This window comes from Coccinella septempunctata, chromosome 1, assembly GCF_907165205.1.
Source record: "Coccinella septempunctata chromosome 1, icCocSept1.1, whole genome shotgun sequence".
Taxonomy (NCBI): domain Eukaryota; kingdom Metazoa; phylum Arthropoda; class Insecta; order Coleoptera; family Coccinellidae; genus Coccinella; species Coccinella septempunctata.
This window is the reverse complement of record NC_058189.1, coordinates 50,367,689-50,383,585: the sequence shown is the minus strand read 5'-3', so window position 1 is coordinate 50,383,585 and position 15,897 is coordinate 50,367,689. Positions and strand designations below refer to the sequence as shown.

The 15,897-nt window shown below is 37.3% G+C and overlaps 1 protein-coding gene across 1 annotated transcript in view; it reads right to left on the bottom strand.

Annotated features, from left to right (window-relative positions):
* LOC123323010 (glutamate receptor ionotropic, kainate 2) overlaps positions 1-15,897 on the bottom strand; it is a 540,373-nt gene that overhangs the window by 188,798 nt on the left and 335,678 nt on the right. Inside the window, exon 5 of the mRNA XM_044911184.1 lies at positions 12,165-12,340. Coding sequence (XP_044767119.1) covers positions 12,165-12,340 — 176 coding nt within the window. The remainder of the gene's footprint in view (positions 1-12,164; positions 12,341-15,897) is intronic.

The following is a 15,897-nucleotide window of genomic DNA, read 5'->3' as shown; positions in this document are numbered from 1 at the left end:
AACCGTTTCTCTGCATGATCATAACAATATCCTTAATACATACATATGGCAATATCACCATGCAGAGGCATACGTAGATTTAATTTTTTTAGATGAAGCCCGTGCGTCGGACTTAGGAAATTCAAGAGATCAAATTTGATCATAGTCAGTGGCGTGCCACTGACTGTCTAAATAATACCACCCTACATCTCAAAAGGTAAGACGTTTAAGACATCTGTTTATATGAAGTTTTTTTCGTAAGACGGGCCCAAAAATCACCCCCATAAATATTGACCTTCAATTAGGAAACACCCTGTATATTTTCTAAAGTTTTTGTAACTAGAACGGAGTAAGGTTGGCACTCATGAAATGTCGTTAATTTGGTAACGCCGTTGCCCCAACTAATATCTATATTACAAAAATGCCGAAAGTGATTGAAAGAAGAAAAGACATGGTTTCAGGAAGGGCTATTTTGAATTCAGGTCCGCTCATTCAAATAGAAGGTAACCTTGATATCCTAATACATATCTACAATATATCAGACGGTAGCGAACATATTCAATATAAGTGAATTTATATACAATGTTTCATCTGAATCTGAACGACTTATATTTTACCTGAATGTTTCCACAATCTGAAAGATTGTGAATGAAGAGGATGCCAAAGAATTTCCTATTATTGGGAGAACCAAAAAAGTGGTGGCATCTGAGAATTTTATTTTAGGGTGAACGAATGCTAAAAGTTAGTACAGGATTTTAGATGAATGTCATCGTAGAATAAGTTCAGAAAATTAATTTTTCTATTTTTCATTTGACTTGCCCTATACATTGTAATAGTACGAGATACCACTGCAGAATTAGGTACTACGTTCATTACGTACAGAGACAAACACACATTTGCACATACGTTTATGGATAGGAGAATACACTGATAACACCGCAGCCTGTCAAAAGTGGCCGCAAGTAATTTTAATTAAATTAATGTTAATCAATATTCCAAGAGAAATTTCGTTCACTCCGTTTTGAAATAAAATATCATCCACATAATAACAAGGCATGTAAAGAATACTAAAATCCATTGCTGCCGTTGCACACTCGGCCGCAACTACCTCGCAGCCAGGTGTAAGCAGGTAACATTTCGACGTATTTCTACGTTCATGACGTAGTAAACGGATGTTTTTGATATCAAATTAAAGCTAATTTTTTTTCCAATAGGATGATGTATGGCTGCCTGTGAAAAAATAGCCGCAAGTTAGGTCTGCCAGGCTGCAGGTTTGACAGGCTGCAGTGTTATCAGTGTATTCTCCTATCCATATACGTATGTGAAAATGTGTGTTTGTCTCTGTACGTAATAAACGTAGTAATTCTGCAGTGGGATCTTAGACTATAAAGGGATCACTAAATATATTATTATTAAATCGAAGTATTAAAAATAAAAAACCATAAATACGAGCCAGTTTTCCGGATAATTGTAAATTCATGCGAAATTTTTGTTTAAAGGTGAAGTTTCTGTTGCCTTGAAACTTACATTCATTATTTTTTCCCTCGAGAGATACCCATTCTCTACCACTGCATCAGATGCATTTCATCTTCGAGTTGATTTTTTCAAATTCTACAACTGATGTAACGTCTTCAATTTTTAGCCAAAGAAGAAAACCAACATTAACTGTCCTCAAGCTAGTGCGTATTATGTGTCAATAATTCAATAACAAAAATAAGTAGATATATTTAAAAACTTTTCACTTGTATTTGCCATGCAAATAAATAGATTTGGTATGCCTTCAATCAGTTTCTATAAACGTCAATTATGTTCGCACCTATTTTCCGAATTGATTCGATATTATGACAAAATACGTAATTACTGAGACTTTTACGTAGATCGGGCAACATAGCGTTGATTTAAATCCCAAAAATATTTTGACAAGCGCCATAACCCCACATTCTCCTACTATACAGAGTGGAATGTGTCAAATTTCCATGGCCAACCGAGTGCTAAAATAAAACTGAATGGAGTATAGTTGGGAAGAACGAACACATAGATTTGTGAACAATTTGGTTGGTTTCGCATGGCTTTCAAGCAAGCAGACCAGAGCACATGACTTGTTTTCGAATCTATTGTAATATACACTGCGCAAAAAAATTAACGCACATTCTAAAAATCTCAATTTTAATGAAAGTTAACTCTACATTGACTTTATAACTTATTTTTTATGTTTTCTCGGGAAGGTTTTGAACGAAACAAGACACAAAATGGAAGAAAAATTCAGGATTTCACCGAATCTTATGTGAAAGAAGAGAAATGAACAATTTTCAAAATACTGAAATGCTGATAAGTGATTTAATACTTGGTATTTCCCCTTGCGTTAATTACAGCTCGGCAACGACGGTTCATACTCAAAATGAGTGATCTTAAAATTGTCTGATCTAATCCTTCCCAGATTTCTCCGAGTTGGATTCCTAAGTCATTAAAAGTAGCTGGATGATTTTCTGAACTTCTCAGCCTTCTATTGAGGTTGTCCCAAACCTGCCCAATCGGATTGAGATCTGGACTTCTTGCTGGCCATTCCATTCGAGAGACTTCAACCTCTTCAAGGTAGTCCTGAACGATGCGCGCACGTTGGAGTCTGGCATTATGGTCCATAAAAATGAAATTTTCACCAATGTATGGGGCAAATGGCACTACATGCTCTTCAAGAATGTTCCTTACATACTTATCAGCATTCATAGCTCCATTATCAACGACCACTAGGTCTGTGCGTCAAAGATATTCCACCCCATACCATATTCGATCCTCCCCCGAAACCAGTAGTATTCAGGAAATTGCACTGAGCATATCTTTCATGTGGACGTCTGTATACAAGGGAACGTCGATCACAATGGTAGAGGCAGAATCTAGACTCATCTGTGAAGAGAACTCTTTCCCAATCGGCCTCTTCCCAATGGATATGCTCTCTCGCAGAATCCAAACGCGCCCTTCGATGGGCTGGGGTAAGAGCTGGGCCTCTTGCCGCGACACGAGGCCTTAAATCATATTCTCTGAGGCGATTTCTTATTGTCTGAGTGCTAATTTGCACCTCATGAGTTTGCTCAAGCTGAATTTGAAGGAGGCGAGCGGTTGCAAACCGTTTCCTCAACGAAGAAACTCTCAAGTAACGTTCTTGAATGACAGTTGTTACCCGTGGTCTACCCTGTCCTTGTCTTCGGACATTCATACCTGTCTCCCTGAATCGCTGCAACATTCAAGACACACTTGTATGGGAAACTCCAAACCTTTCTGCAATTCTTGTGTATGTCCACCCTTCTTCTCGCAAAACTACCGCTTGGGCACATTCCTCCTGGGTCAAATTGCGTGTTTCGCGTTGCATAGCGATCGAGTGTAGAAAATCAAACGAAAGAAAAACTATTGATCACTAGAATTGATCGAGAACAGCTGATTTTAGAATGGAGCCAATACATTCAAAATCTGATAATATCATCGTTTTTTATTCCTGCTGGGAAAAAACATCTGTATTGAAGAAAACCGTTTGATGGATAACATATGCATGCATAATTCTGATAAAAATAATTATCATTGAGAACACCTTCAGTTTTAGAATAAATTTGAGATTTCCATAATGTGCGTTAATTTTTTTGCGCAGTGTATTTTCCGAAATATTGGCAAAATATTTTTCTGGAAACCAAGCAGCGTTAATTGAGTGCAGTAGCTGGATGAGTAACTGCCCTGATAATTTTAAAGCTCTCAATGTTAGTGCCTAGCAAATTTTTTTCATTGGAATCAGACACAAATTCGTTAGTTCATATTTCATGAATGAATTGACAATGTTTCACGATCATCAGTTGTTGAAAGCATTTCGAATTCTTCTCAGCAAATACCTTCGAATGTCCTAAGTTTTCCGAACCGATCGATCCAAACTACCCGACACCTTCCTCGGAGACTACACAACCCTCGAGCCCGAAAAAGAGGTGGTTGGATTGAATGAAAATCAGGACAGAAAATAAGAAAAACAACCAGTCTGATTCAATTGTCACCCTCTAACTTTGGAATGTTCTGTGAAGTTCGCCGAACTTTTACGGGAACGCTGCCTGAAAAAATGCGACAATAAATATCATTGCGGAAAATCTTTTCCGGATGTTGGAGATCTGAGAGGCTCGCCGACGTGAAAATTACCCTACTTCTGAACTTTTTTCATGACAGAAGTCATGAATGCGAATCGAATATTTCTTTCAATTTTTCCTTTTTCGTTATTACTACGGAAATTAGTAATTTTTCATCGGGTAAGTCCGGGTACATGCATAATTCATCGATTTTTCCTTTGAATTCCAAACTGTATTTTAATTCTGGAAACAGTTCGAAGTTTCCATTGAATTCTTATTACTTCGCTCGGAATGGAGCTTTCGCAGCTTTACTCGAAGCTCGTTTTCAATACATCTCATTGGGTAAATAGCACACATAAAGAGTGGGGCATTGGAAACTAAACAGCGGTTCTGTAGATCGGATAATTATATAAAAACGCTGTGCCACGTCGATTCTTTCTTTTCATAGTTTTCAATAAACCATTCAAAGAGAAGAAGTTCCCACAAAACTACAGACCCATAAGTCTACTGTCGTCGTTAGGAAAAGTAGTGGAAAGGATTATCGCCACGAGGGTAAATGAGGAAACCGAAAATCTGAAACTGATACCACCAGAACAGTTCGGATTCAGAAGAGAGCACTCAACAGAGCAACAATTATTAAGGCTCACAGAGTACATTACAGAGGGATTCCAAAATAAACAAGCCACAAGTCTTGTTTTACTAGACATATCCAGAGCATTCGGCAGAGTATGGCATGAAGGATTAATATATAAGATGAGAAGTGCTGGATATTGGATCACAATATGCAAGTTGATCCGGAATTATCTCAAAAATAGAAGATTTCACGTGAAAGTGGAAGAAGAATGCTCCACAACAAGAGTTTTAGAGGCTGGAGTACCCCAAGGGTCAGTGCTTGGGCCACTTCTGTACAACATATACATTCACGATATTCTGAGGAATCCAAGAACCATGCTAACGTTATATATTACGATACCGCAACCCAGAAGTAATAGAACGAGTTCTACAAGAAACGATTGACGAAACAAATGACTGGTGCATAAAGTGGAAAATCAAGCTCAATGGACAAAAGAGCCAAGCAATATTACTACAGAAGAGAAGACTGCGACCCACAACGAAACTCGAAGTTGATGGCGAAGAAATCGACTGGAAAACTGAAGCCAAATATTTAGGAATAACGCTCGACGAAGGACTAACTTGGAAAAGTAATATCAAACAATTAATCGACAAAACGAAAGCAGCGATGAATAGACTCTACTCTCTGATGGGAAGAAGAAGCCACATGTCTAACGAGACAAAATTGAAGATAATCAAAGCCGTTGCTAGGCCTCAACTGAATTATGGATCAGTTGCCTGGGGTTTCGCGGCAAAGAGCCATATCAAAAGAATTCTGGCCACTGAAAACAAGCTGCTACGATGTGCAATAGATGCACCTTGGTTTGTCAGGAATAGACAGATTTATAGGGACCTGAAATGGGAAACCATAACGGAATTCATGAACAGAAAAGCAGAGAAATTATTCGAAATAGCGAAAAACCATCCGAATCAAGAACTCGGGATACTAGTGGACTACGACCCAGAGGAAGACAAAAGGAGAATGCGAATTTACCGAAGGAGACCAAGAGATCAATTAAAAAGAGATTAAAATAACAACAGAAACTTATTGAAAAATTCAATAAAGTGTTAATCCAATAGAGGATAAACACATACATCCCAGCACGATAGTGTGCGAGAAGAAAACCGACTGAGATGGACGGTTTATAGGCAAATGCCCGGAAACAAAATTCAAGAAGCAGTTAAGGGTTTTTAGTGGGTCTCGAGCTCAGGAGAGTGAGAAACCCCACACTTGTTCCCCCTCAGGACAGGGTGGTTCGTTTAACTTGCAGATTTTCCCCCTGCTACACCAAAAAAAAAAAAAAAATCTTTCTTTCCAGGGGAGAAGATGGAATTCAAAACTGCATAGATTCAACCCATAGTTTCACAGTCCCAACCCTTCTATTGAAATTTATTTTTTTCATATGATATATTTGACGAAAAAGTTGAGGGGAATTCTAGATAAATTCAGATTTTTGAGGAAAACAATTGACAGCTTGAAACATCTTAACATCCATTACAATGCTCTGGTACAGTCACAGTTGTCATATGGAATAATTGGTTGGGGTGGTGTACTAGACTGCCATAAAAAAACGTTGGATGTCATTCAAAAATATTTCTTGAAAGTGATCCATAAAAAGGAGATATCCTTCCCCACCAAAGCACTTTATGAGTTGACCAGAGTACCCAGGCAACTGTTTGCACACAGGATTATTTTGAATGTTTTTGAGGGAAAAATACGTGTCAAAAAAAAGCAGCATCAACACCAAACACGAGCAATGGCACGTGCTTTTGAACGTCCAAGATCAATTAAGAGAATAGGCCAGAGATGCTGCAGTTACATTGCCTCCAGAATATTTGATTTAGTGCCTCAAGAATTAGAGAATAAAAAGGATAAAATTTCCTTCAAAAGAGCACTAAAAGAATGGATAATGAGTTATGACAAAACAAAGGTGCACAAGATAATAAATAACTGTAAAAAAAAATTAATCTGATTAAAAAATGCTCGGATTTGACAAAAAAAAATTTCAATGTAACTGAATATGTAACGATTAGGTTTTGTAGAATTCGGAATGTACGATACAGATTGTACTGTGTATGATCCACAGTTCTTCACCATACAATAATTTTCGAACGATATTTTGAGGTTTTCACCAAGAAATAAGACAAATCAGTAACTAGAACGAGCTTCATAAACAAAAGGCGGTACGAGAATCAAAACATTCTAACTCTTTGATCAAAATGGCCATCTGAAATCTCAGAAAATTTCATATTTTTCTGTAAATGTCCCTCGAATTGATATTTTAACCAGTCTTAGGGCCTCAAAAACACATTTGAAACACAGATGGCGCTCACATCACTTTAGTCGTACAGTGACTGTAACGAGACAGTGGCGACAATTGGAAATTTAGCAAGAATATTGCGGCTTAGAAGCACAGATTTCAAAGCTATGATCTCTAATTCGGAATGCGGATTGGCTCACGTCACGTCACGTCACGTGACCAAATCCGCCATATTCTTGCTAAAACGAGACCACAATTGTCGCAACTGTCTCGTTAGAGTCACTGTATTTAGTCGCTTCGTTTCCTATCTTTCTACTCTATAATTTTTGGTTTGTACCACAACAAATTTATTCATAGCAGGTCAATATCCATTCCATATTTGTATGTTCCAAGGTCTCATATCCTGTGACACACTCGAAAAAAAATTTTTTTACCATTTTCAACGCCAGCCCCACCACACCAACTGTCAGTTTAACATGAATTTATTATCAGATCGTCGGCTCCCCAACTGTATGTGTTATCGTTTCATAAGTCCGTTTTGTCTCTCCATAGAATAAACTAACGTACGATATATATATCTTCTGCAAAAATCAGTAATGCATTTCACTGAATTGTTAATGGAATATTGAATTGCATTACCGGAAATGAATTTGTGGAGTAAGCTGCATGTTTGGGTCGGAAAGGATGTAGTAATATTTAATAATAATGATGATGTTTGTTCATAGTAGGTCATTAAATATACTAGATGATGATGACATATGAGTTTTGATATAATGCATATTCAGTGAGAACGAAATCAATCAAACAACAGTTGAATTCACTTCATGTTGGAGATTCGATTAGAAGGAAACGTTTCAATTGATAATATTTCATGAGAAGTTCGGAAAGTCAAATGAAGAATGTTTCGAAATATTAGTAAATTTTTTTAGGGAATTTCATATATCTTCATCAACTATCGCCACAAAAAGCAATATACCAATACAAGTGACTCCGTCGCTTACACACATTCATAAAGGGTATTTCACCGTTGCGTTGTCGCGACTGTCTATAACGGTTAGACCGTGTCACAAAAGGGTGTAAATGAGCAAACATATATTTTCTCTTATCCTTTTATTTTCGACTTCTATTTTACAATATTTTCAGAACAACAGGAAAATAGCACCGTTTTCGACTTTGACTACGTATGACCTCATAATCCCATCGGATTCCTCAACCCTCTTAATCAGCTGATTTTCCCCTCTTATTTCTCCCACTCGGTGCTCACGAAATGAGTATACAGGGTGTCTGTTAACAAATGCGAAGGACTTAGGGAGATGATTTCTCGATGAAAATAAGCAGGGGTAGTTCCTATACATTTTTTGCTAAATCGACCTCCCTTCTAAAATATAGCCATTGGAAGTCGATGACGAGTTGACAGTTTTAATTTTTTTACGGGTTCTAAAAAACACTGAGTCATAAAACTATACATAATATGAAGCACTAAGGAGATATTACTCACACAATTTTTTAGATATCATAACTTTATTATTAGGGGTTGAAAATAACAATAACAGCATGTATTTTAGCGGGAAATAGTCATTCTATGGAACACTTATATCCTCATACGATGAAATGGAATGAACAGTGATAAAAATTGCTTGTTAGTATTTATTTATTCCGAGAAAAGTATCGACTGTATCGAAATTTCGCAAGAGACTTTTTTTCCCAAGAATTGAATGGAAACCATAAAATAATTTTATTTTTCGAAAATCTATTCCCCGAAAACAATTTTTGAGGGAAATTCATAAGGGGTTGTTATTTTCAACCACTAATAATAAAGTTATGAAATCTAAAGAAATTGTGAGAGGAACATCTACTTAGTGCTTCATATTATGTATAGTTTTATGACTAAATGTTTTTTAGAACCCGTAAAAAAATTTGAAAACTGTCCTTCCAAAGGCTGTATCTTGAAAGGGAGGTCGATCTAAGAAAAATTCATAGGAACAACCCCTGCTTATTTTCATCGAGGAATCATCTCCCTAAGTCCTTCGCATTTGTTTACAGACACCCTGTATAATCATGAGATAATCGAAGTATTTCAAGTAGGTAATACAGGGTATTCCAATTCTTAAGTCACTTTCTATGGAGGCAACATTTTTTCCTGGCTTTCCGATGGTGACTTCAAATACGACAGTGAACATAACCTTCAAGGTCATTCGAAATCAAATATGATTTTTGGAACAGGAAAGTTTTTACGTCGAAAATGGAAACAGACGAAAAATTCAAGTTTCCGAAATGAATGCTTTTATTGACCTTGATGTCTCCGCAAGATGAAACTACAAGAAATTGGCACTAGCCAAATCATATCAGAATGTGAAATTTCCCTTGCTTCACATTTCCGAGATTAAAAGTTCGAAAAATTATATTTGACCTCGACTTGTTCTCGAAACATTTTTTCCTAGATTTTTCAGCAGAGTTATTTCCACTTTCCACTATTCGCTAGTTGTATAGGGTGTCCCAAATTCAATGCTCACTGAGTGCATCTCGATAGCTATAAGCATCTTCTAGCACCTCCTATCTTTTTTCTCCAAATAAATTAGATATCACAAATCTGATCGTAAATATCTTGCTTCGTTTTTCTGTTACAGAACGTTTCTGCAAAATGTCTGTTGCATACATATCGCTAAACATATCTGTTCGAGGTATTCGAGTTACTCTAGTGCAATTATTTCTAAATTGAAGTTAGGAATTTATTTGTATTCTTCATTAAATTAAAACTTTGAGATAATTTCTCCTTCTTATATGATATTATCTTTATCGATTGAGACGAGTGTGTAGTAGAATTACACAACAGACCCAAACTGACTTGAATATCACGATAAATGGTGTGTCCCATTTCAAGAGTGAGATCGAAAAACTGAATATCTTTGTAACAGATGATATTTCTGAAAACCGATAAGAAGATGCTTCTAGACAAATCTGCTACTAAAAAACTGCGTTGAAAAATACAGTGTGTCCCATTTAAAAAACACCTACTCTCATCTATCTCTGAAATGGTCATTTCTATGATCCGTTATGAGTATCACATAAAACATAAAAATTTCTGAAAACAATGTTCTGGAATTTCTCGAACATCTCGGACATAAACCAAATTATTGCGAAATATTTTAAACATTAATTTTTGAGAAACTCCCCGTAACTGGAAAACGAATTAGGATATCTATTATCTGTTCTCTGATATCTTGTTATTATATTTCGAAAAAAAAAAATTGAGGATCCTCGGAGATGTTTTCTCTAAGGCCCGTTTGCACCAATCTCCCTTGAAAGGAGCACTTAACTAAGCGTAGTTTAAAGTTAATGGACGCTTAATTTTATTGCCAGTTGCACGACTACGGCTTAACAGAATCTTAAGTAAAGGGCCCTTAAGTTTTGATATCTAGTGATATTTCAGTTTTTTATTTTGGTGCAACTTCATTCTAGTCCAATAAAGCCTTTTCATTGGTTGGCAGGTTGCCGATGATCGTTGTCATTTCATATCCCTAACTTTATTGTCCTGTCAGTCAGTGTCAAGTAAACTATTATATTACTAGCTGACCCGGCAAACGTTGTTTTGCCATATAAATAATTTCCTAGTAATTTCTAAAAAAAAATGATTAAATTACTAAAATTGCTATTAAAAAATAAGGGTTGATCGTAGAAGGGTGAAAATTGAGGATTGTATGTATTTTTGTATGTTGTATCATAAAAAAATAGAAATTAAAAATTTTGTCCAAAAAATGAAATAAAAAATTTAGGGGTGGACTACCCCTAACATTTAGGGGGATGAAAAATAGATGTTGGCCGATTCTCATAGATACCGGATAAGCACAAAAAATTTCATCAAAATCGGTCAAGCCGTTTCGGAGGAGTATGGTAACGAAAACTATGACACGAGAATTTTATATACATATTAGATTATCAAAGAGTGACAACTTTTTGTTGCTGAATTAGCATTTTTATTGATGATGAAATGGATTGTCAAATAAATGGTACTTGACGTTATTAGAAAAACCACAGCAGTTCTGCAGTCAGTTTATGAGTTCAACAAATTATTTTAGGTTAGAATCCCGCCCTTAAATACCTAAGTACCTAGTCATTACAGAAGCGCTTAAATTTAAGGCTAGCTTTAGCCCTTTAAATGTCACTTAACAGTTGGTGCAACGTAATTTAAGTTGAGGGTTCATTTTAAGGGACACTTAACACTAAGTGCGTTTGGTGCAAACGCACCTTAGTCATATAGTTCTCGAGATGCTTTAGTAGAGCATAGAATTGGGACACTCTGTGCCTTCCGGGGAACACAACAAAAAAAGGCAGGTGTCGGTAGGTCACGTACGAATGTAGACTTTTCGGCCTTTTTCATTTCTGGTATCAATAGTGTATGATCCCATTTAAATGATCTTCGATTCATCGTCAAGGACAAGGTGAAATTAAGAGTCATCATACAAAGGAAACACAAGAAAAATTTTCATTATAAATTTCCTTGCCATAATATGCCCTTCGCCTGAGTTAGTTAGCCGTTCTTGTACTTTTGAGAGCCTTGGTACGGGGTGCTCCAAGACTTTAGAAACGGTGAATTTATTTCGCGCAGATTTTTGCTAACCATTATTTTTTATTACTGAGTTGGATTCAGCGGGAAATTTAACATCCGAATTGGTTGGAACCAAAAATTTTTTTCGTCAATTTTTGGGCCCTGTGCAGCGTTTATTGTTCAGTATCTGAATCATTCAGACCAGGATGCAGAAATTGATACTGAGGTCCTTAGTAATTTATCTCGGCAGTCAGATTTTGAGCCCGATAGGACCTCTAACGCTGTGTTGGGCCCAAAACTGGACGAAAATATTCTTGGTTTTAACCATTTCGGATAAAAAATTTCCCGCTGAGTCCGACTCTGCAATGAAAAAAAAGGGTTGTCATTTGAAAAAACAAAGTTGGCCCTCATCTCTCGTATAAGGCCTCGTCGGGCCAAAAATCTGATTGTCCCATTCGATTCTTCGAGCGAAATTACTAAAGACCAATTTTCCACAAGTGCGGGAAATAAATTCACGGTTTCCAGACTTTTGAACGACCGTGTATATCTTCTATGATACTCTATGGTATATCTCATCCAAACCAATATTAGTCGTTAATTCCAACCGAGAAAAACCACGTAAAAACGTCCGTTTCATCCGCCAGACATGGCATTCATACCTTCTCAACTTACCGCTCTAAAGAAGGTCTGTATGTTCCTTGGATTCGTGTCGACGATCATCTTGAAGATCTCACGCTGCCTTATCTCCCTAAGGACTTGCCGATAGGATGAGGGACTCGCTTGTCTGATATACATCTCATTCTTGGCAGTGGCCGGGGCTTTCATCATGTCCTGTAGTTTGAATAGACCTGAGGAGTTAAGCACTAATTAGATGGAGGAAGGTTTGAGGAATGTTTGCGTGAAGTTATACCACACGAAGTTTCGTAATGTTGATGCGAGTTTTTGATGTTGAGGGTTATGGTTGTGTCCCTATAGACGTTCAATAATGTTGTGTATAATATTGCGCAATATTTTTCAATATGAGAAATTGAGCGTCTTCGTGCAGTACACGTAGTTTGAAAACAAGATTCTCCGAAAATCAAATAGATATTTGGCAATTATCTTGTATTTTTTAGATAATCAATTGTAGATTGTAAATTTTAAAGGGGTTTCTGCACTGAGATCTGCGACCTTGAGATCCATTCTTTTCCACAACAGAGTTGTTTCAACCCTGTGACATTTACAGCTCACCATCTAGTTACGGAGCTCTAATGAACTACAGTACCTGAAATGTTTTCAATGAAGTTACTTCCAGTAAGGAGGTCTACAATATTTCTGCTGAGAGCCAGATTCTTCTTAGATATTGCAGTGTTAAGTAGGATTTCTCATCACCTTTGATACCCGAGTGACCGGTAACCCAGACTAAACAGACTATTGTCGAGTATTCACTCACATAATCTTAGAATCGATGACATGGGAGGTCAGTGCTTTAATCGTAGCCTGAAGAGAAAGATTTGCTGATAGGAAGTACTTGGTCATAGAGGCCCAATCCTAGTGATCAATAGTTTTTCTTTCGTTTGATTTTCTATACTCGATCGCTATGCAACGCGAAACACGCAATTTGACCCAAGAGGAATGTACTCATGCGTTAGTTTTGCGAGAAGAAGGGTGGACTTACACAAGAATGGCAGAAAGGTTTGGAGTTTCTCATACAAGTGTGTCCAGAATGTTGCAGCGATTCAGGGAGACAGGTATGAATGTCCGAAGACCAGGACAGGGTAGACCGCGGGTAACAACTGCCATTCAAGAACGTTACTTGAGAGTTTCTTCGTTGAGACAAGGGTTTGCAACCGCTCGCCTCCTTCAAATTCAGCTTGAGCAAACTCATGAGGTGCAAATTAGCACTCAGACAATAAGAAATCGCCTTCAGAGAATATGATTTAAGGCCTCGTGTCGCGGCAAGAGGCCCAGCTCTTACCCCAGCCCATCGTTTGGATTTTGCGAGAGAGCATATCCATTGGGAAGAGGACGATTGGGAAAGAGTTCTATTCACAGATGAGTCTAGATTCTGCCTCTACCATTGTGATCGACGCGACGTTCTCTTGTATACAGACGTCCACATGAAAGATATGCTCAGTGCAATTTCCTGAATACTACTGGTTTCGGGGTAGGATCAATTATGGTATGGGGTGAAATATCTTTGATTGCTCGCACAGACCTAGTGGTCGTTGATAATGGAGCTATGAATGCTGATAAGTATATAAGGAACATTCTTGAAGAGCATGTAGTGCCATTTGCCCCATACATTGGTGAAAATTTCATTTTTATGGACGATAATGCCAGACCCCATCGTGTGCGCGTATCGTTCAGGAGTACATTGAAGAGGTTGAAGTCTCTCGAATGGAATGGCCAGCAAGAAGTCCAGATCTCAATCCGATTGAGCAGGTTTAGGACAACCTCAATAGAAGGCTGAGAAGTTCAGAAAATCATCCAGCTACTCTTAATGACTTAGGAATCCAACTCGGAGAAATCTGGGAAGGAGTAGATCAGAACATTTTAAGATCACTCATTTTGAGTATAAACCGTCGTTGCCGAGCTGTAATTAACGCAAGGGGTGGAAATACCAAGTATTAAATCACTTATCAGCATTTCAGTATTTTGAAAATTGTTCATTTCTCTTCTTTCACATGAGATTTGTTGAAATCCTGAATTTTTCTTCCTTTTAATGTGTCTTCTTTCGTTCAAAACCTTCCCGAGAGAACATAACAAATAAGTTATAAAGTCAATGTAGAGTTAACTTTTATTACAATTGAGATTTTCAGAATGTGCGTTAATTTTTTTGCGCAGTGTATTATTTTTATTGAGTTCATTTCACTGCAGCAGTTCTCATTCAGAATTTGCACATTTTTCAGAATAGACTGGATGAATCATACAGTAATTCTATTGTAACTCGGTTAATTATTATTGTGAATTCTTAGCGAAATTTTAGGACTTACATGAAAAAATCGAGGCTCAAATAAGTTGGTTCTAAATACGAAGAAACACGCTGTTTTGTTTTTTTAATTTTTATTCAGCCATCGATTTCGGCGATTATTATTTTTAAGGTGATTTTCTTCGAAAGATTGCATCGCAAAAATAGTGTCTATGATAAGTTCACACAAAATGCGTGCTCCTATGAAAATATTCCATTTTAGAAACTGGCGCGACTCATCATGTCATTGAATTTTGGCACTTTTATGCATTTTTCATCAAGTGCTAAATCAAAGGTATTCGTTTCGTTTGTACTCGGATTTTCCATGATAAAGGAACGGAATATGGCAGAATACCGAAATACTGAATAATAAACACCGGATGGTCCCCAAAATTTCGCACCTTTCTCGGCAAAGAAAATTCAATTTTCAGCATCGATTGCTGCTCGCCCGATACGGATTGTAGCGAATAAAATCCACGTGCTTTGCCTACTGACAACTGGGAACTGGGATATTCAATTTTTTGGCGAAGTGCACAACGAATTACTAATTGAAATTTTCTCGCGCCACGGACAAGTTCATTAATACAAAATTGCCGAAATGCTTCTGTCCATGACGTCCGTGAATATATTTAACGGCCTGTTCAAAATAATTTGTGTACGGGTCAGATGATGAATTCCTAACGGCTCCTCTCGTATCATGCAGCTTGTGGAAAATCACGTTTGTAATTGTTACAGAGTTCGTTTCTGCCTCATGTCTGTGTAATTGAGGGATTTTTCGACGGGCTCCCAAAACGAGTTTTGTTTTTCTTCCTAGCATGTTGGAAGCTCGTATGTGCATGCATGATTATCTCGGAAACCCCAGTGCGCTGGTTTTACAAACTTATTAATCAGGGAGGCATGCTTAGAAAGAGCAACTTGGTAACTGTGGAAAATATAAATAAATAAATGAAATGGCTACACCGCACGTATTATTCTCTAGCATTAATTATTTATTATGTTCCACGCGAAACATTTGCCCAACTCTGGTTTCGATTAATTTTTCGATACATCTATTAGTAGTAGTTTGGTATTTTTTTGTGTTTTTTGGTGATAATAGTTAGGGAGCCGACGATGCTAAATCGGGATTTGCTTGAGCGTCGTGGAGACCTAGTGGATTTTGAAGATTATATGGTAGAAAGAGGAAAAGGTTCTATGATGTATGCTCTTTCAGCGGTGGGGAAAGCGTCTGCAGGGTCTCAAAGATGTAAAAAAAAAATTGTTAGGTGTACCCGAGCGTCTCAGATTAAGATACTGAATACGCCCTACTTGTCTCTGATAATGAATTCATGCGTATCTGACAGTTTGCGCGGTGGGACTGGCCGTACGGGAAGGGTTGAAAATGGAAAAAAAAATTCCAGCGTGTCAGACTTTTGGAGGATATGTTCATTGGAAAGGAAGCTACTTTTCAAGGGAGTG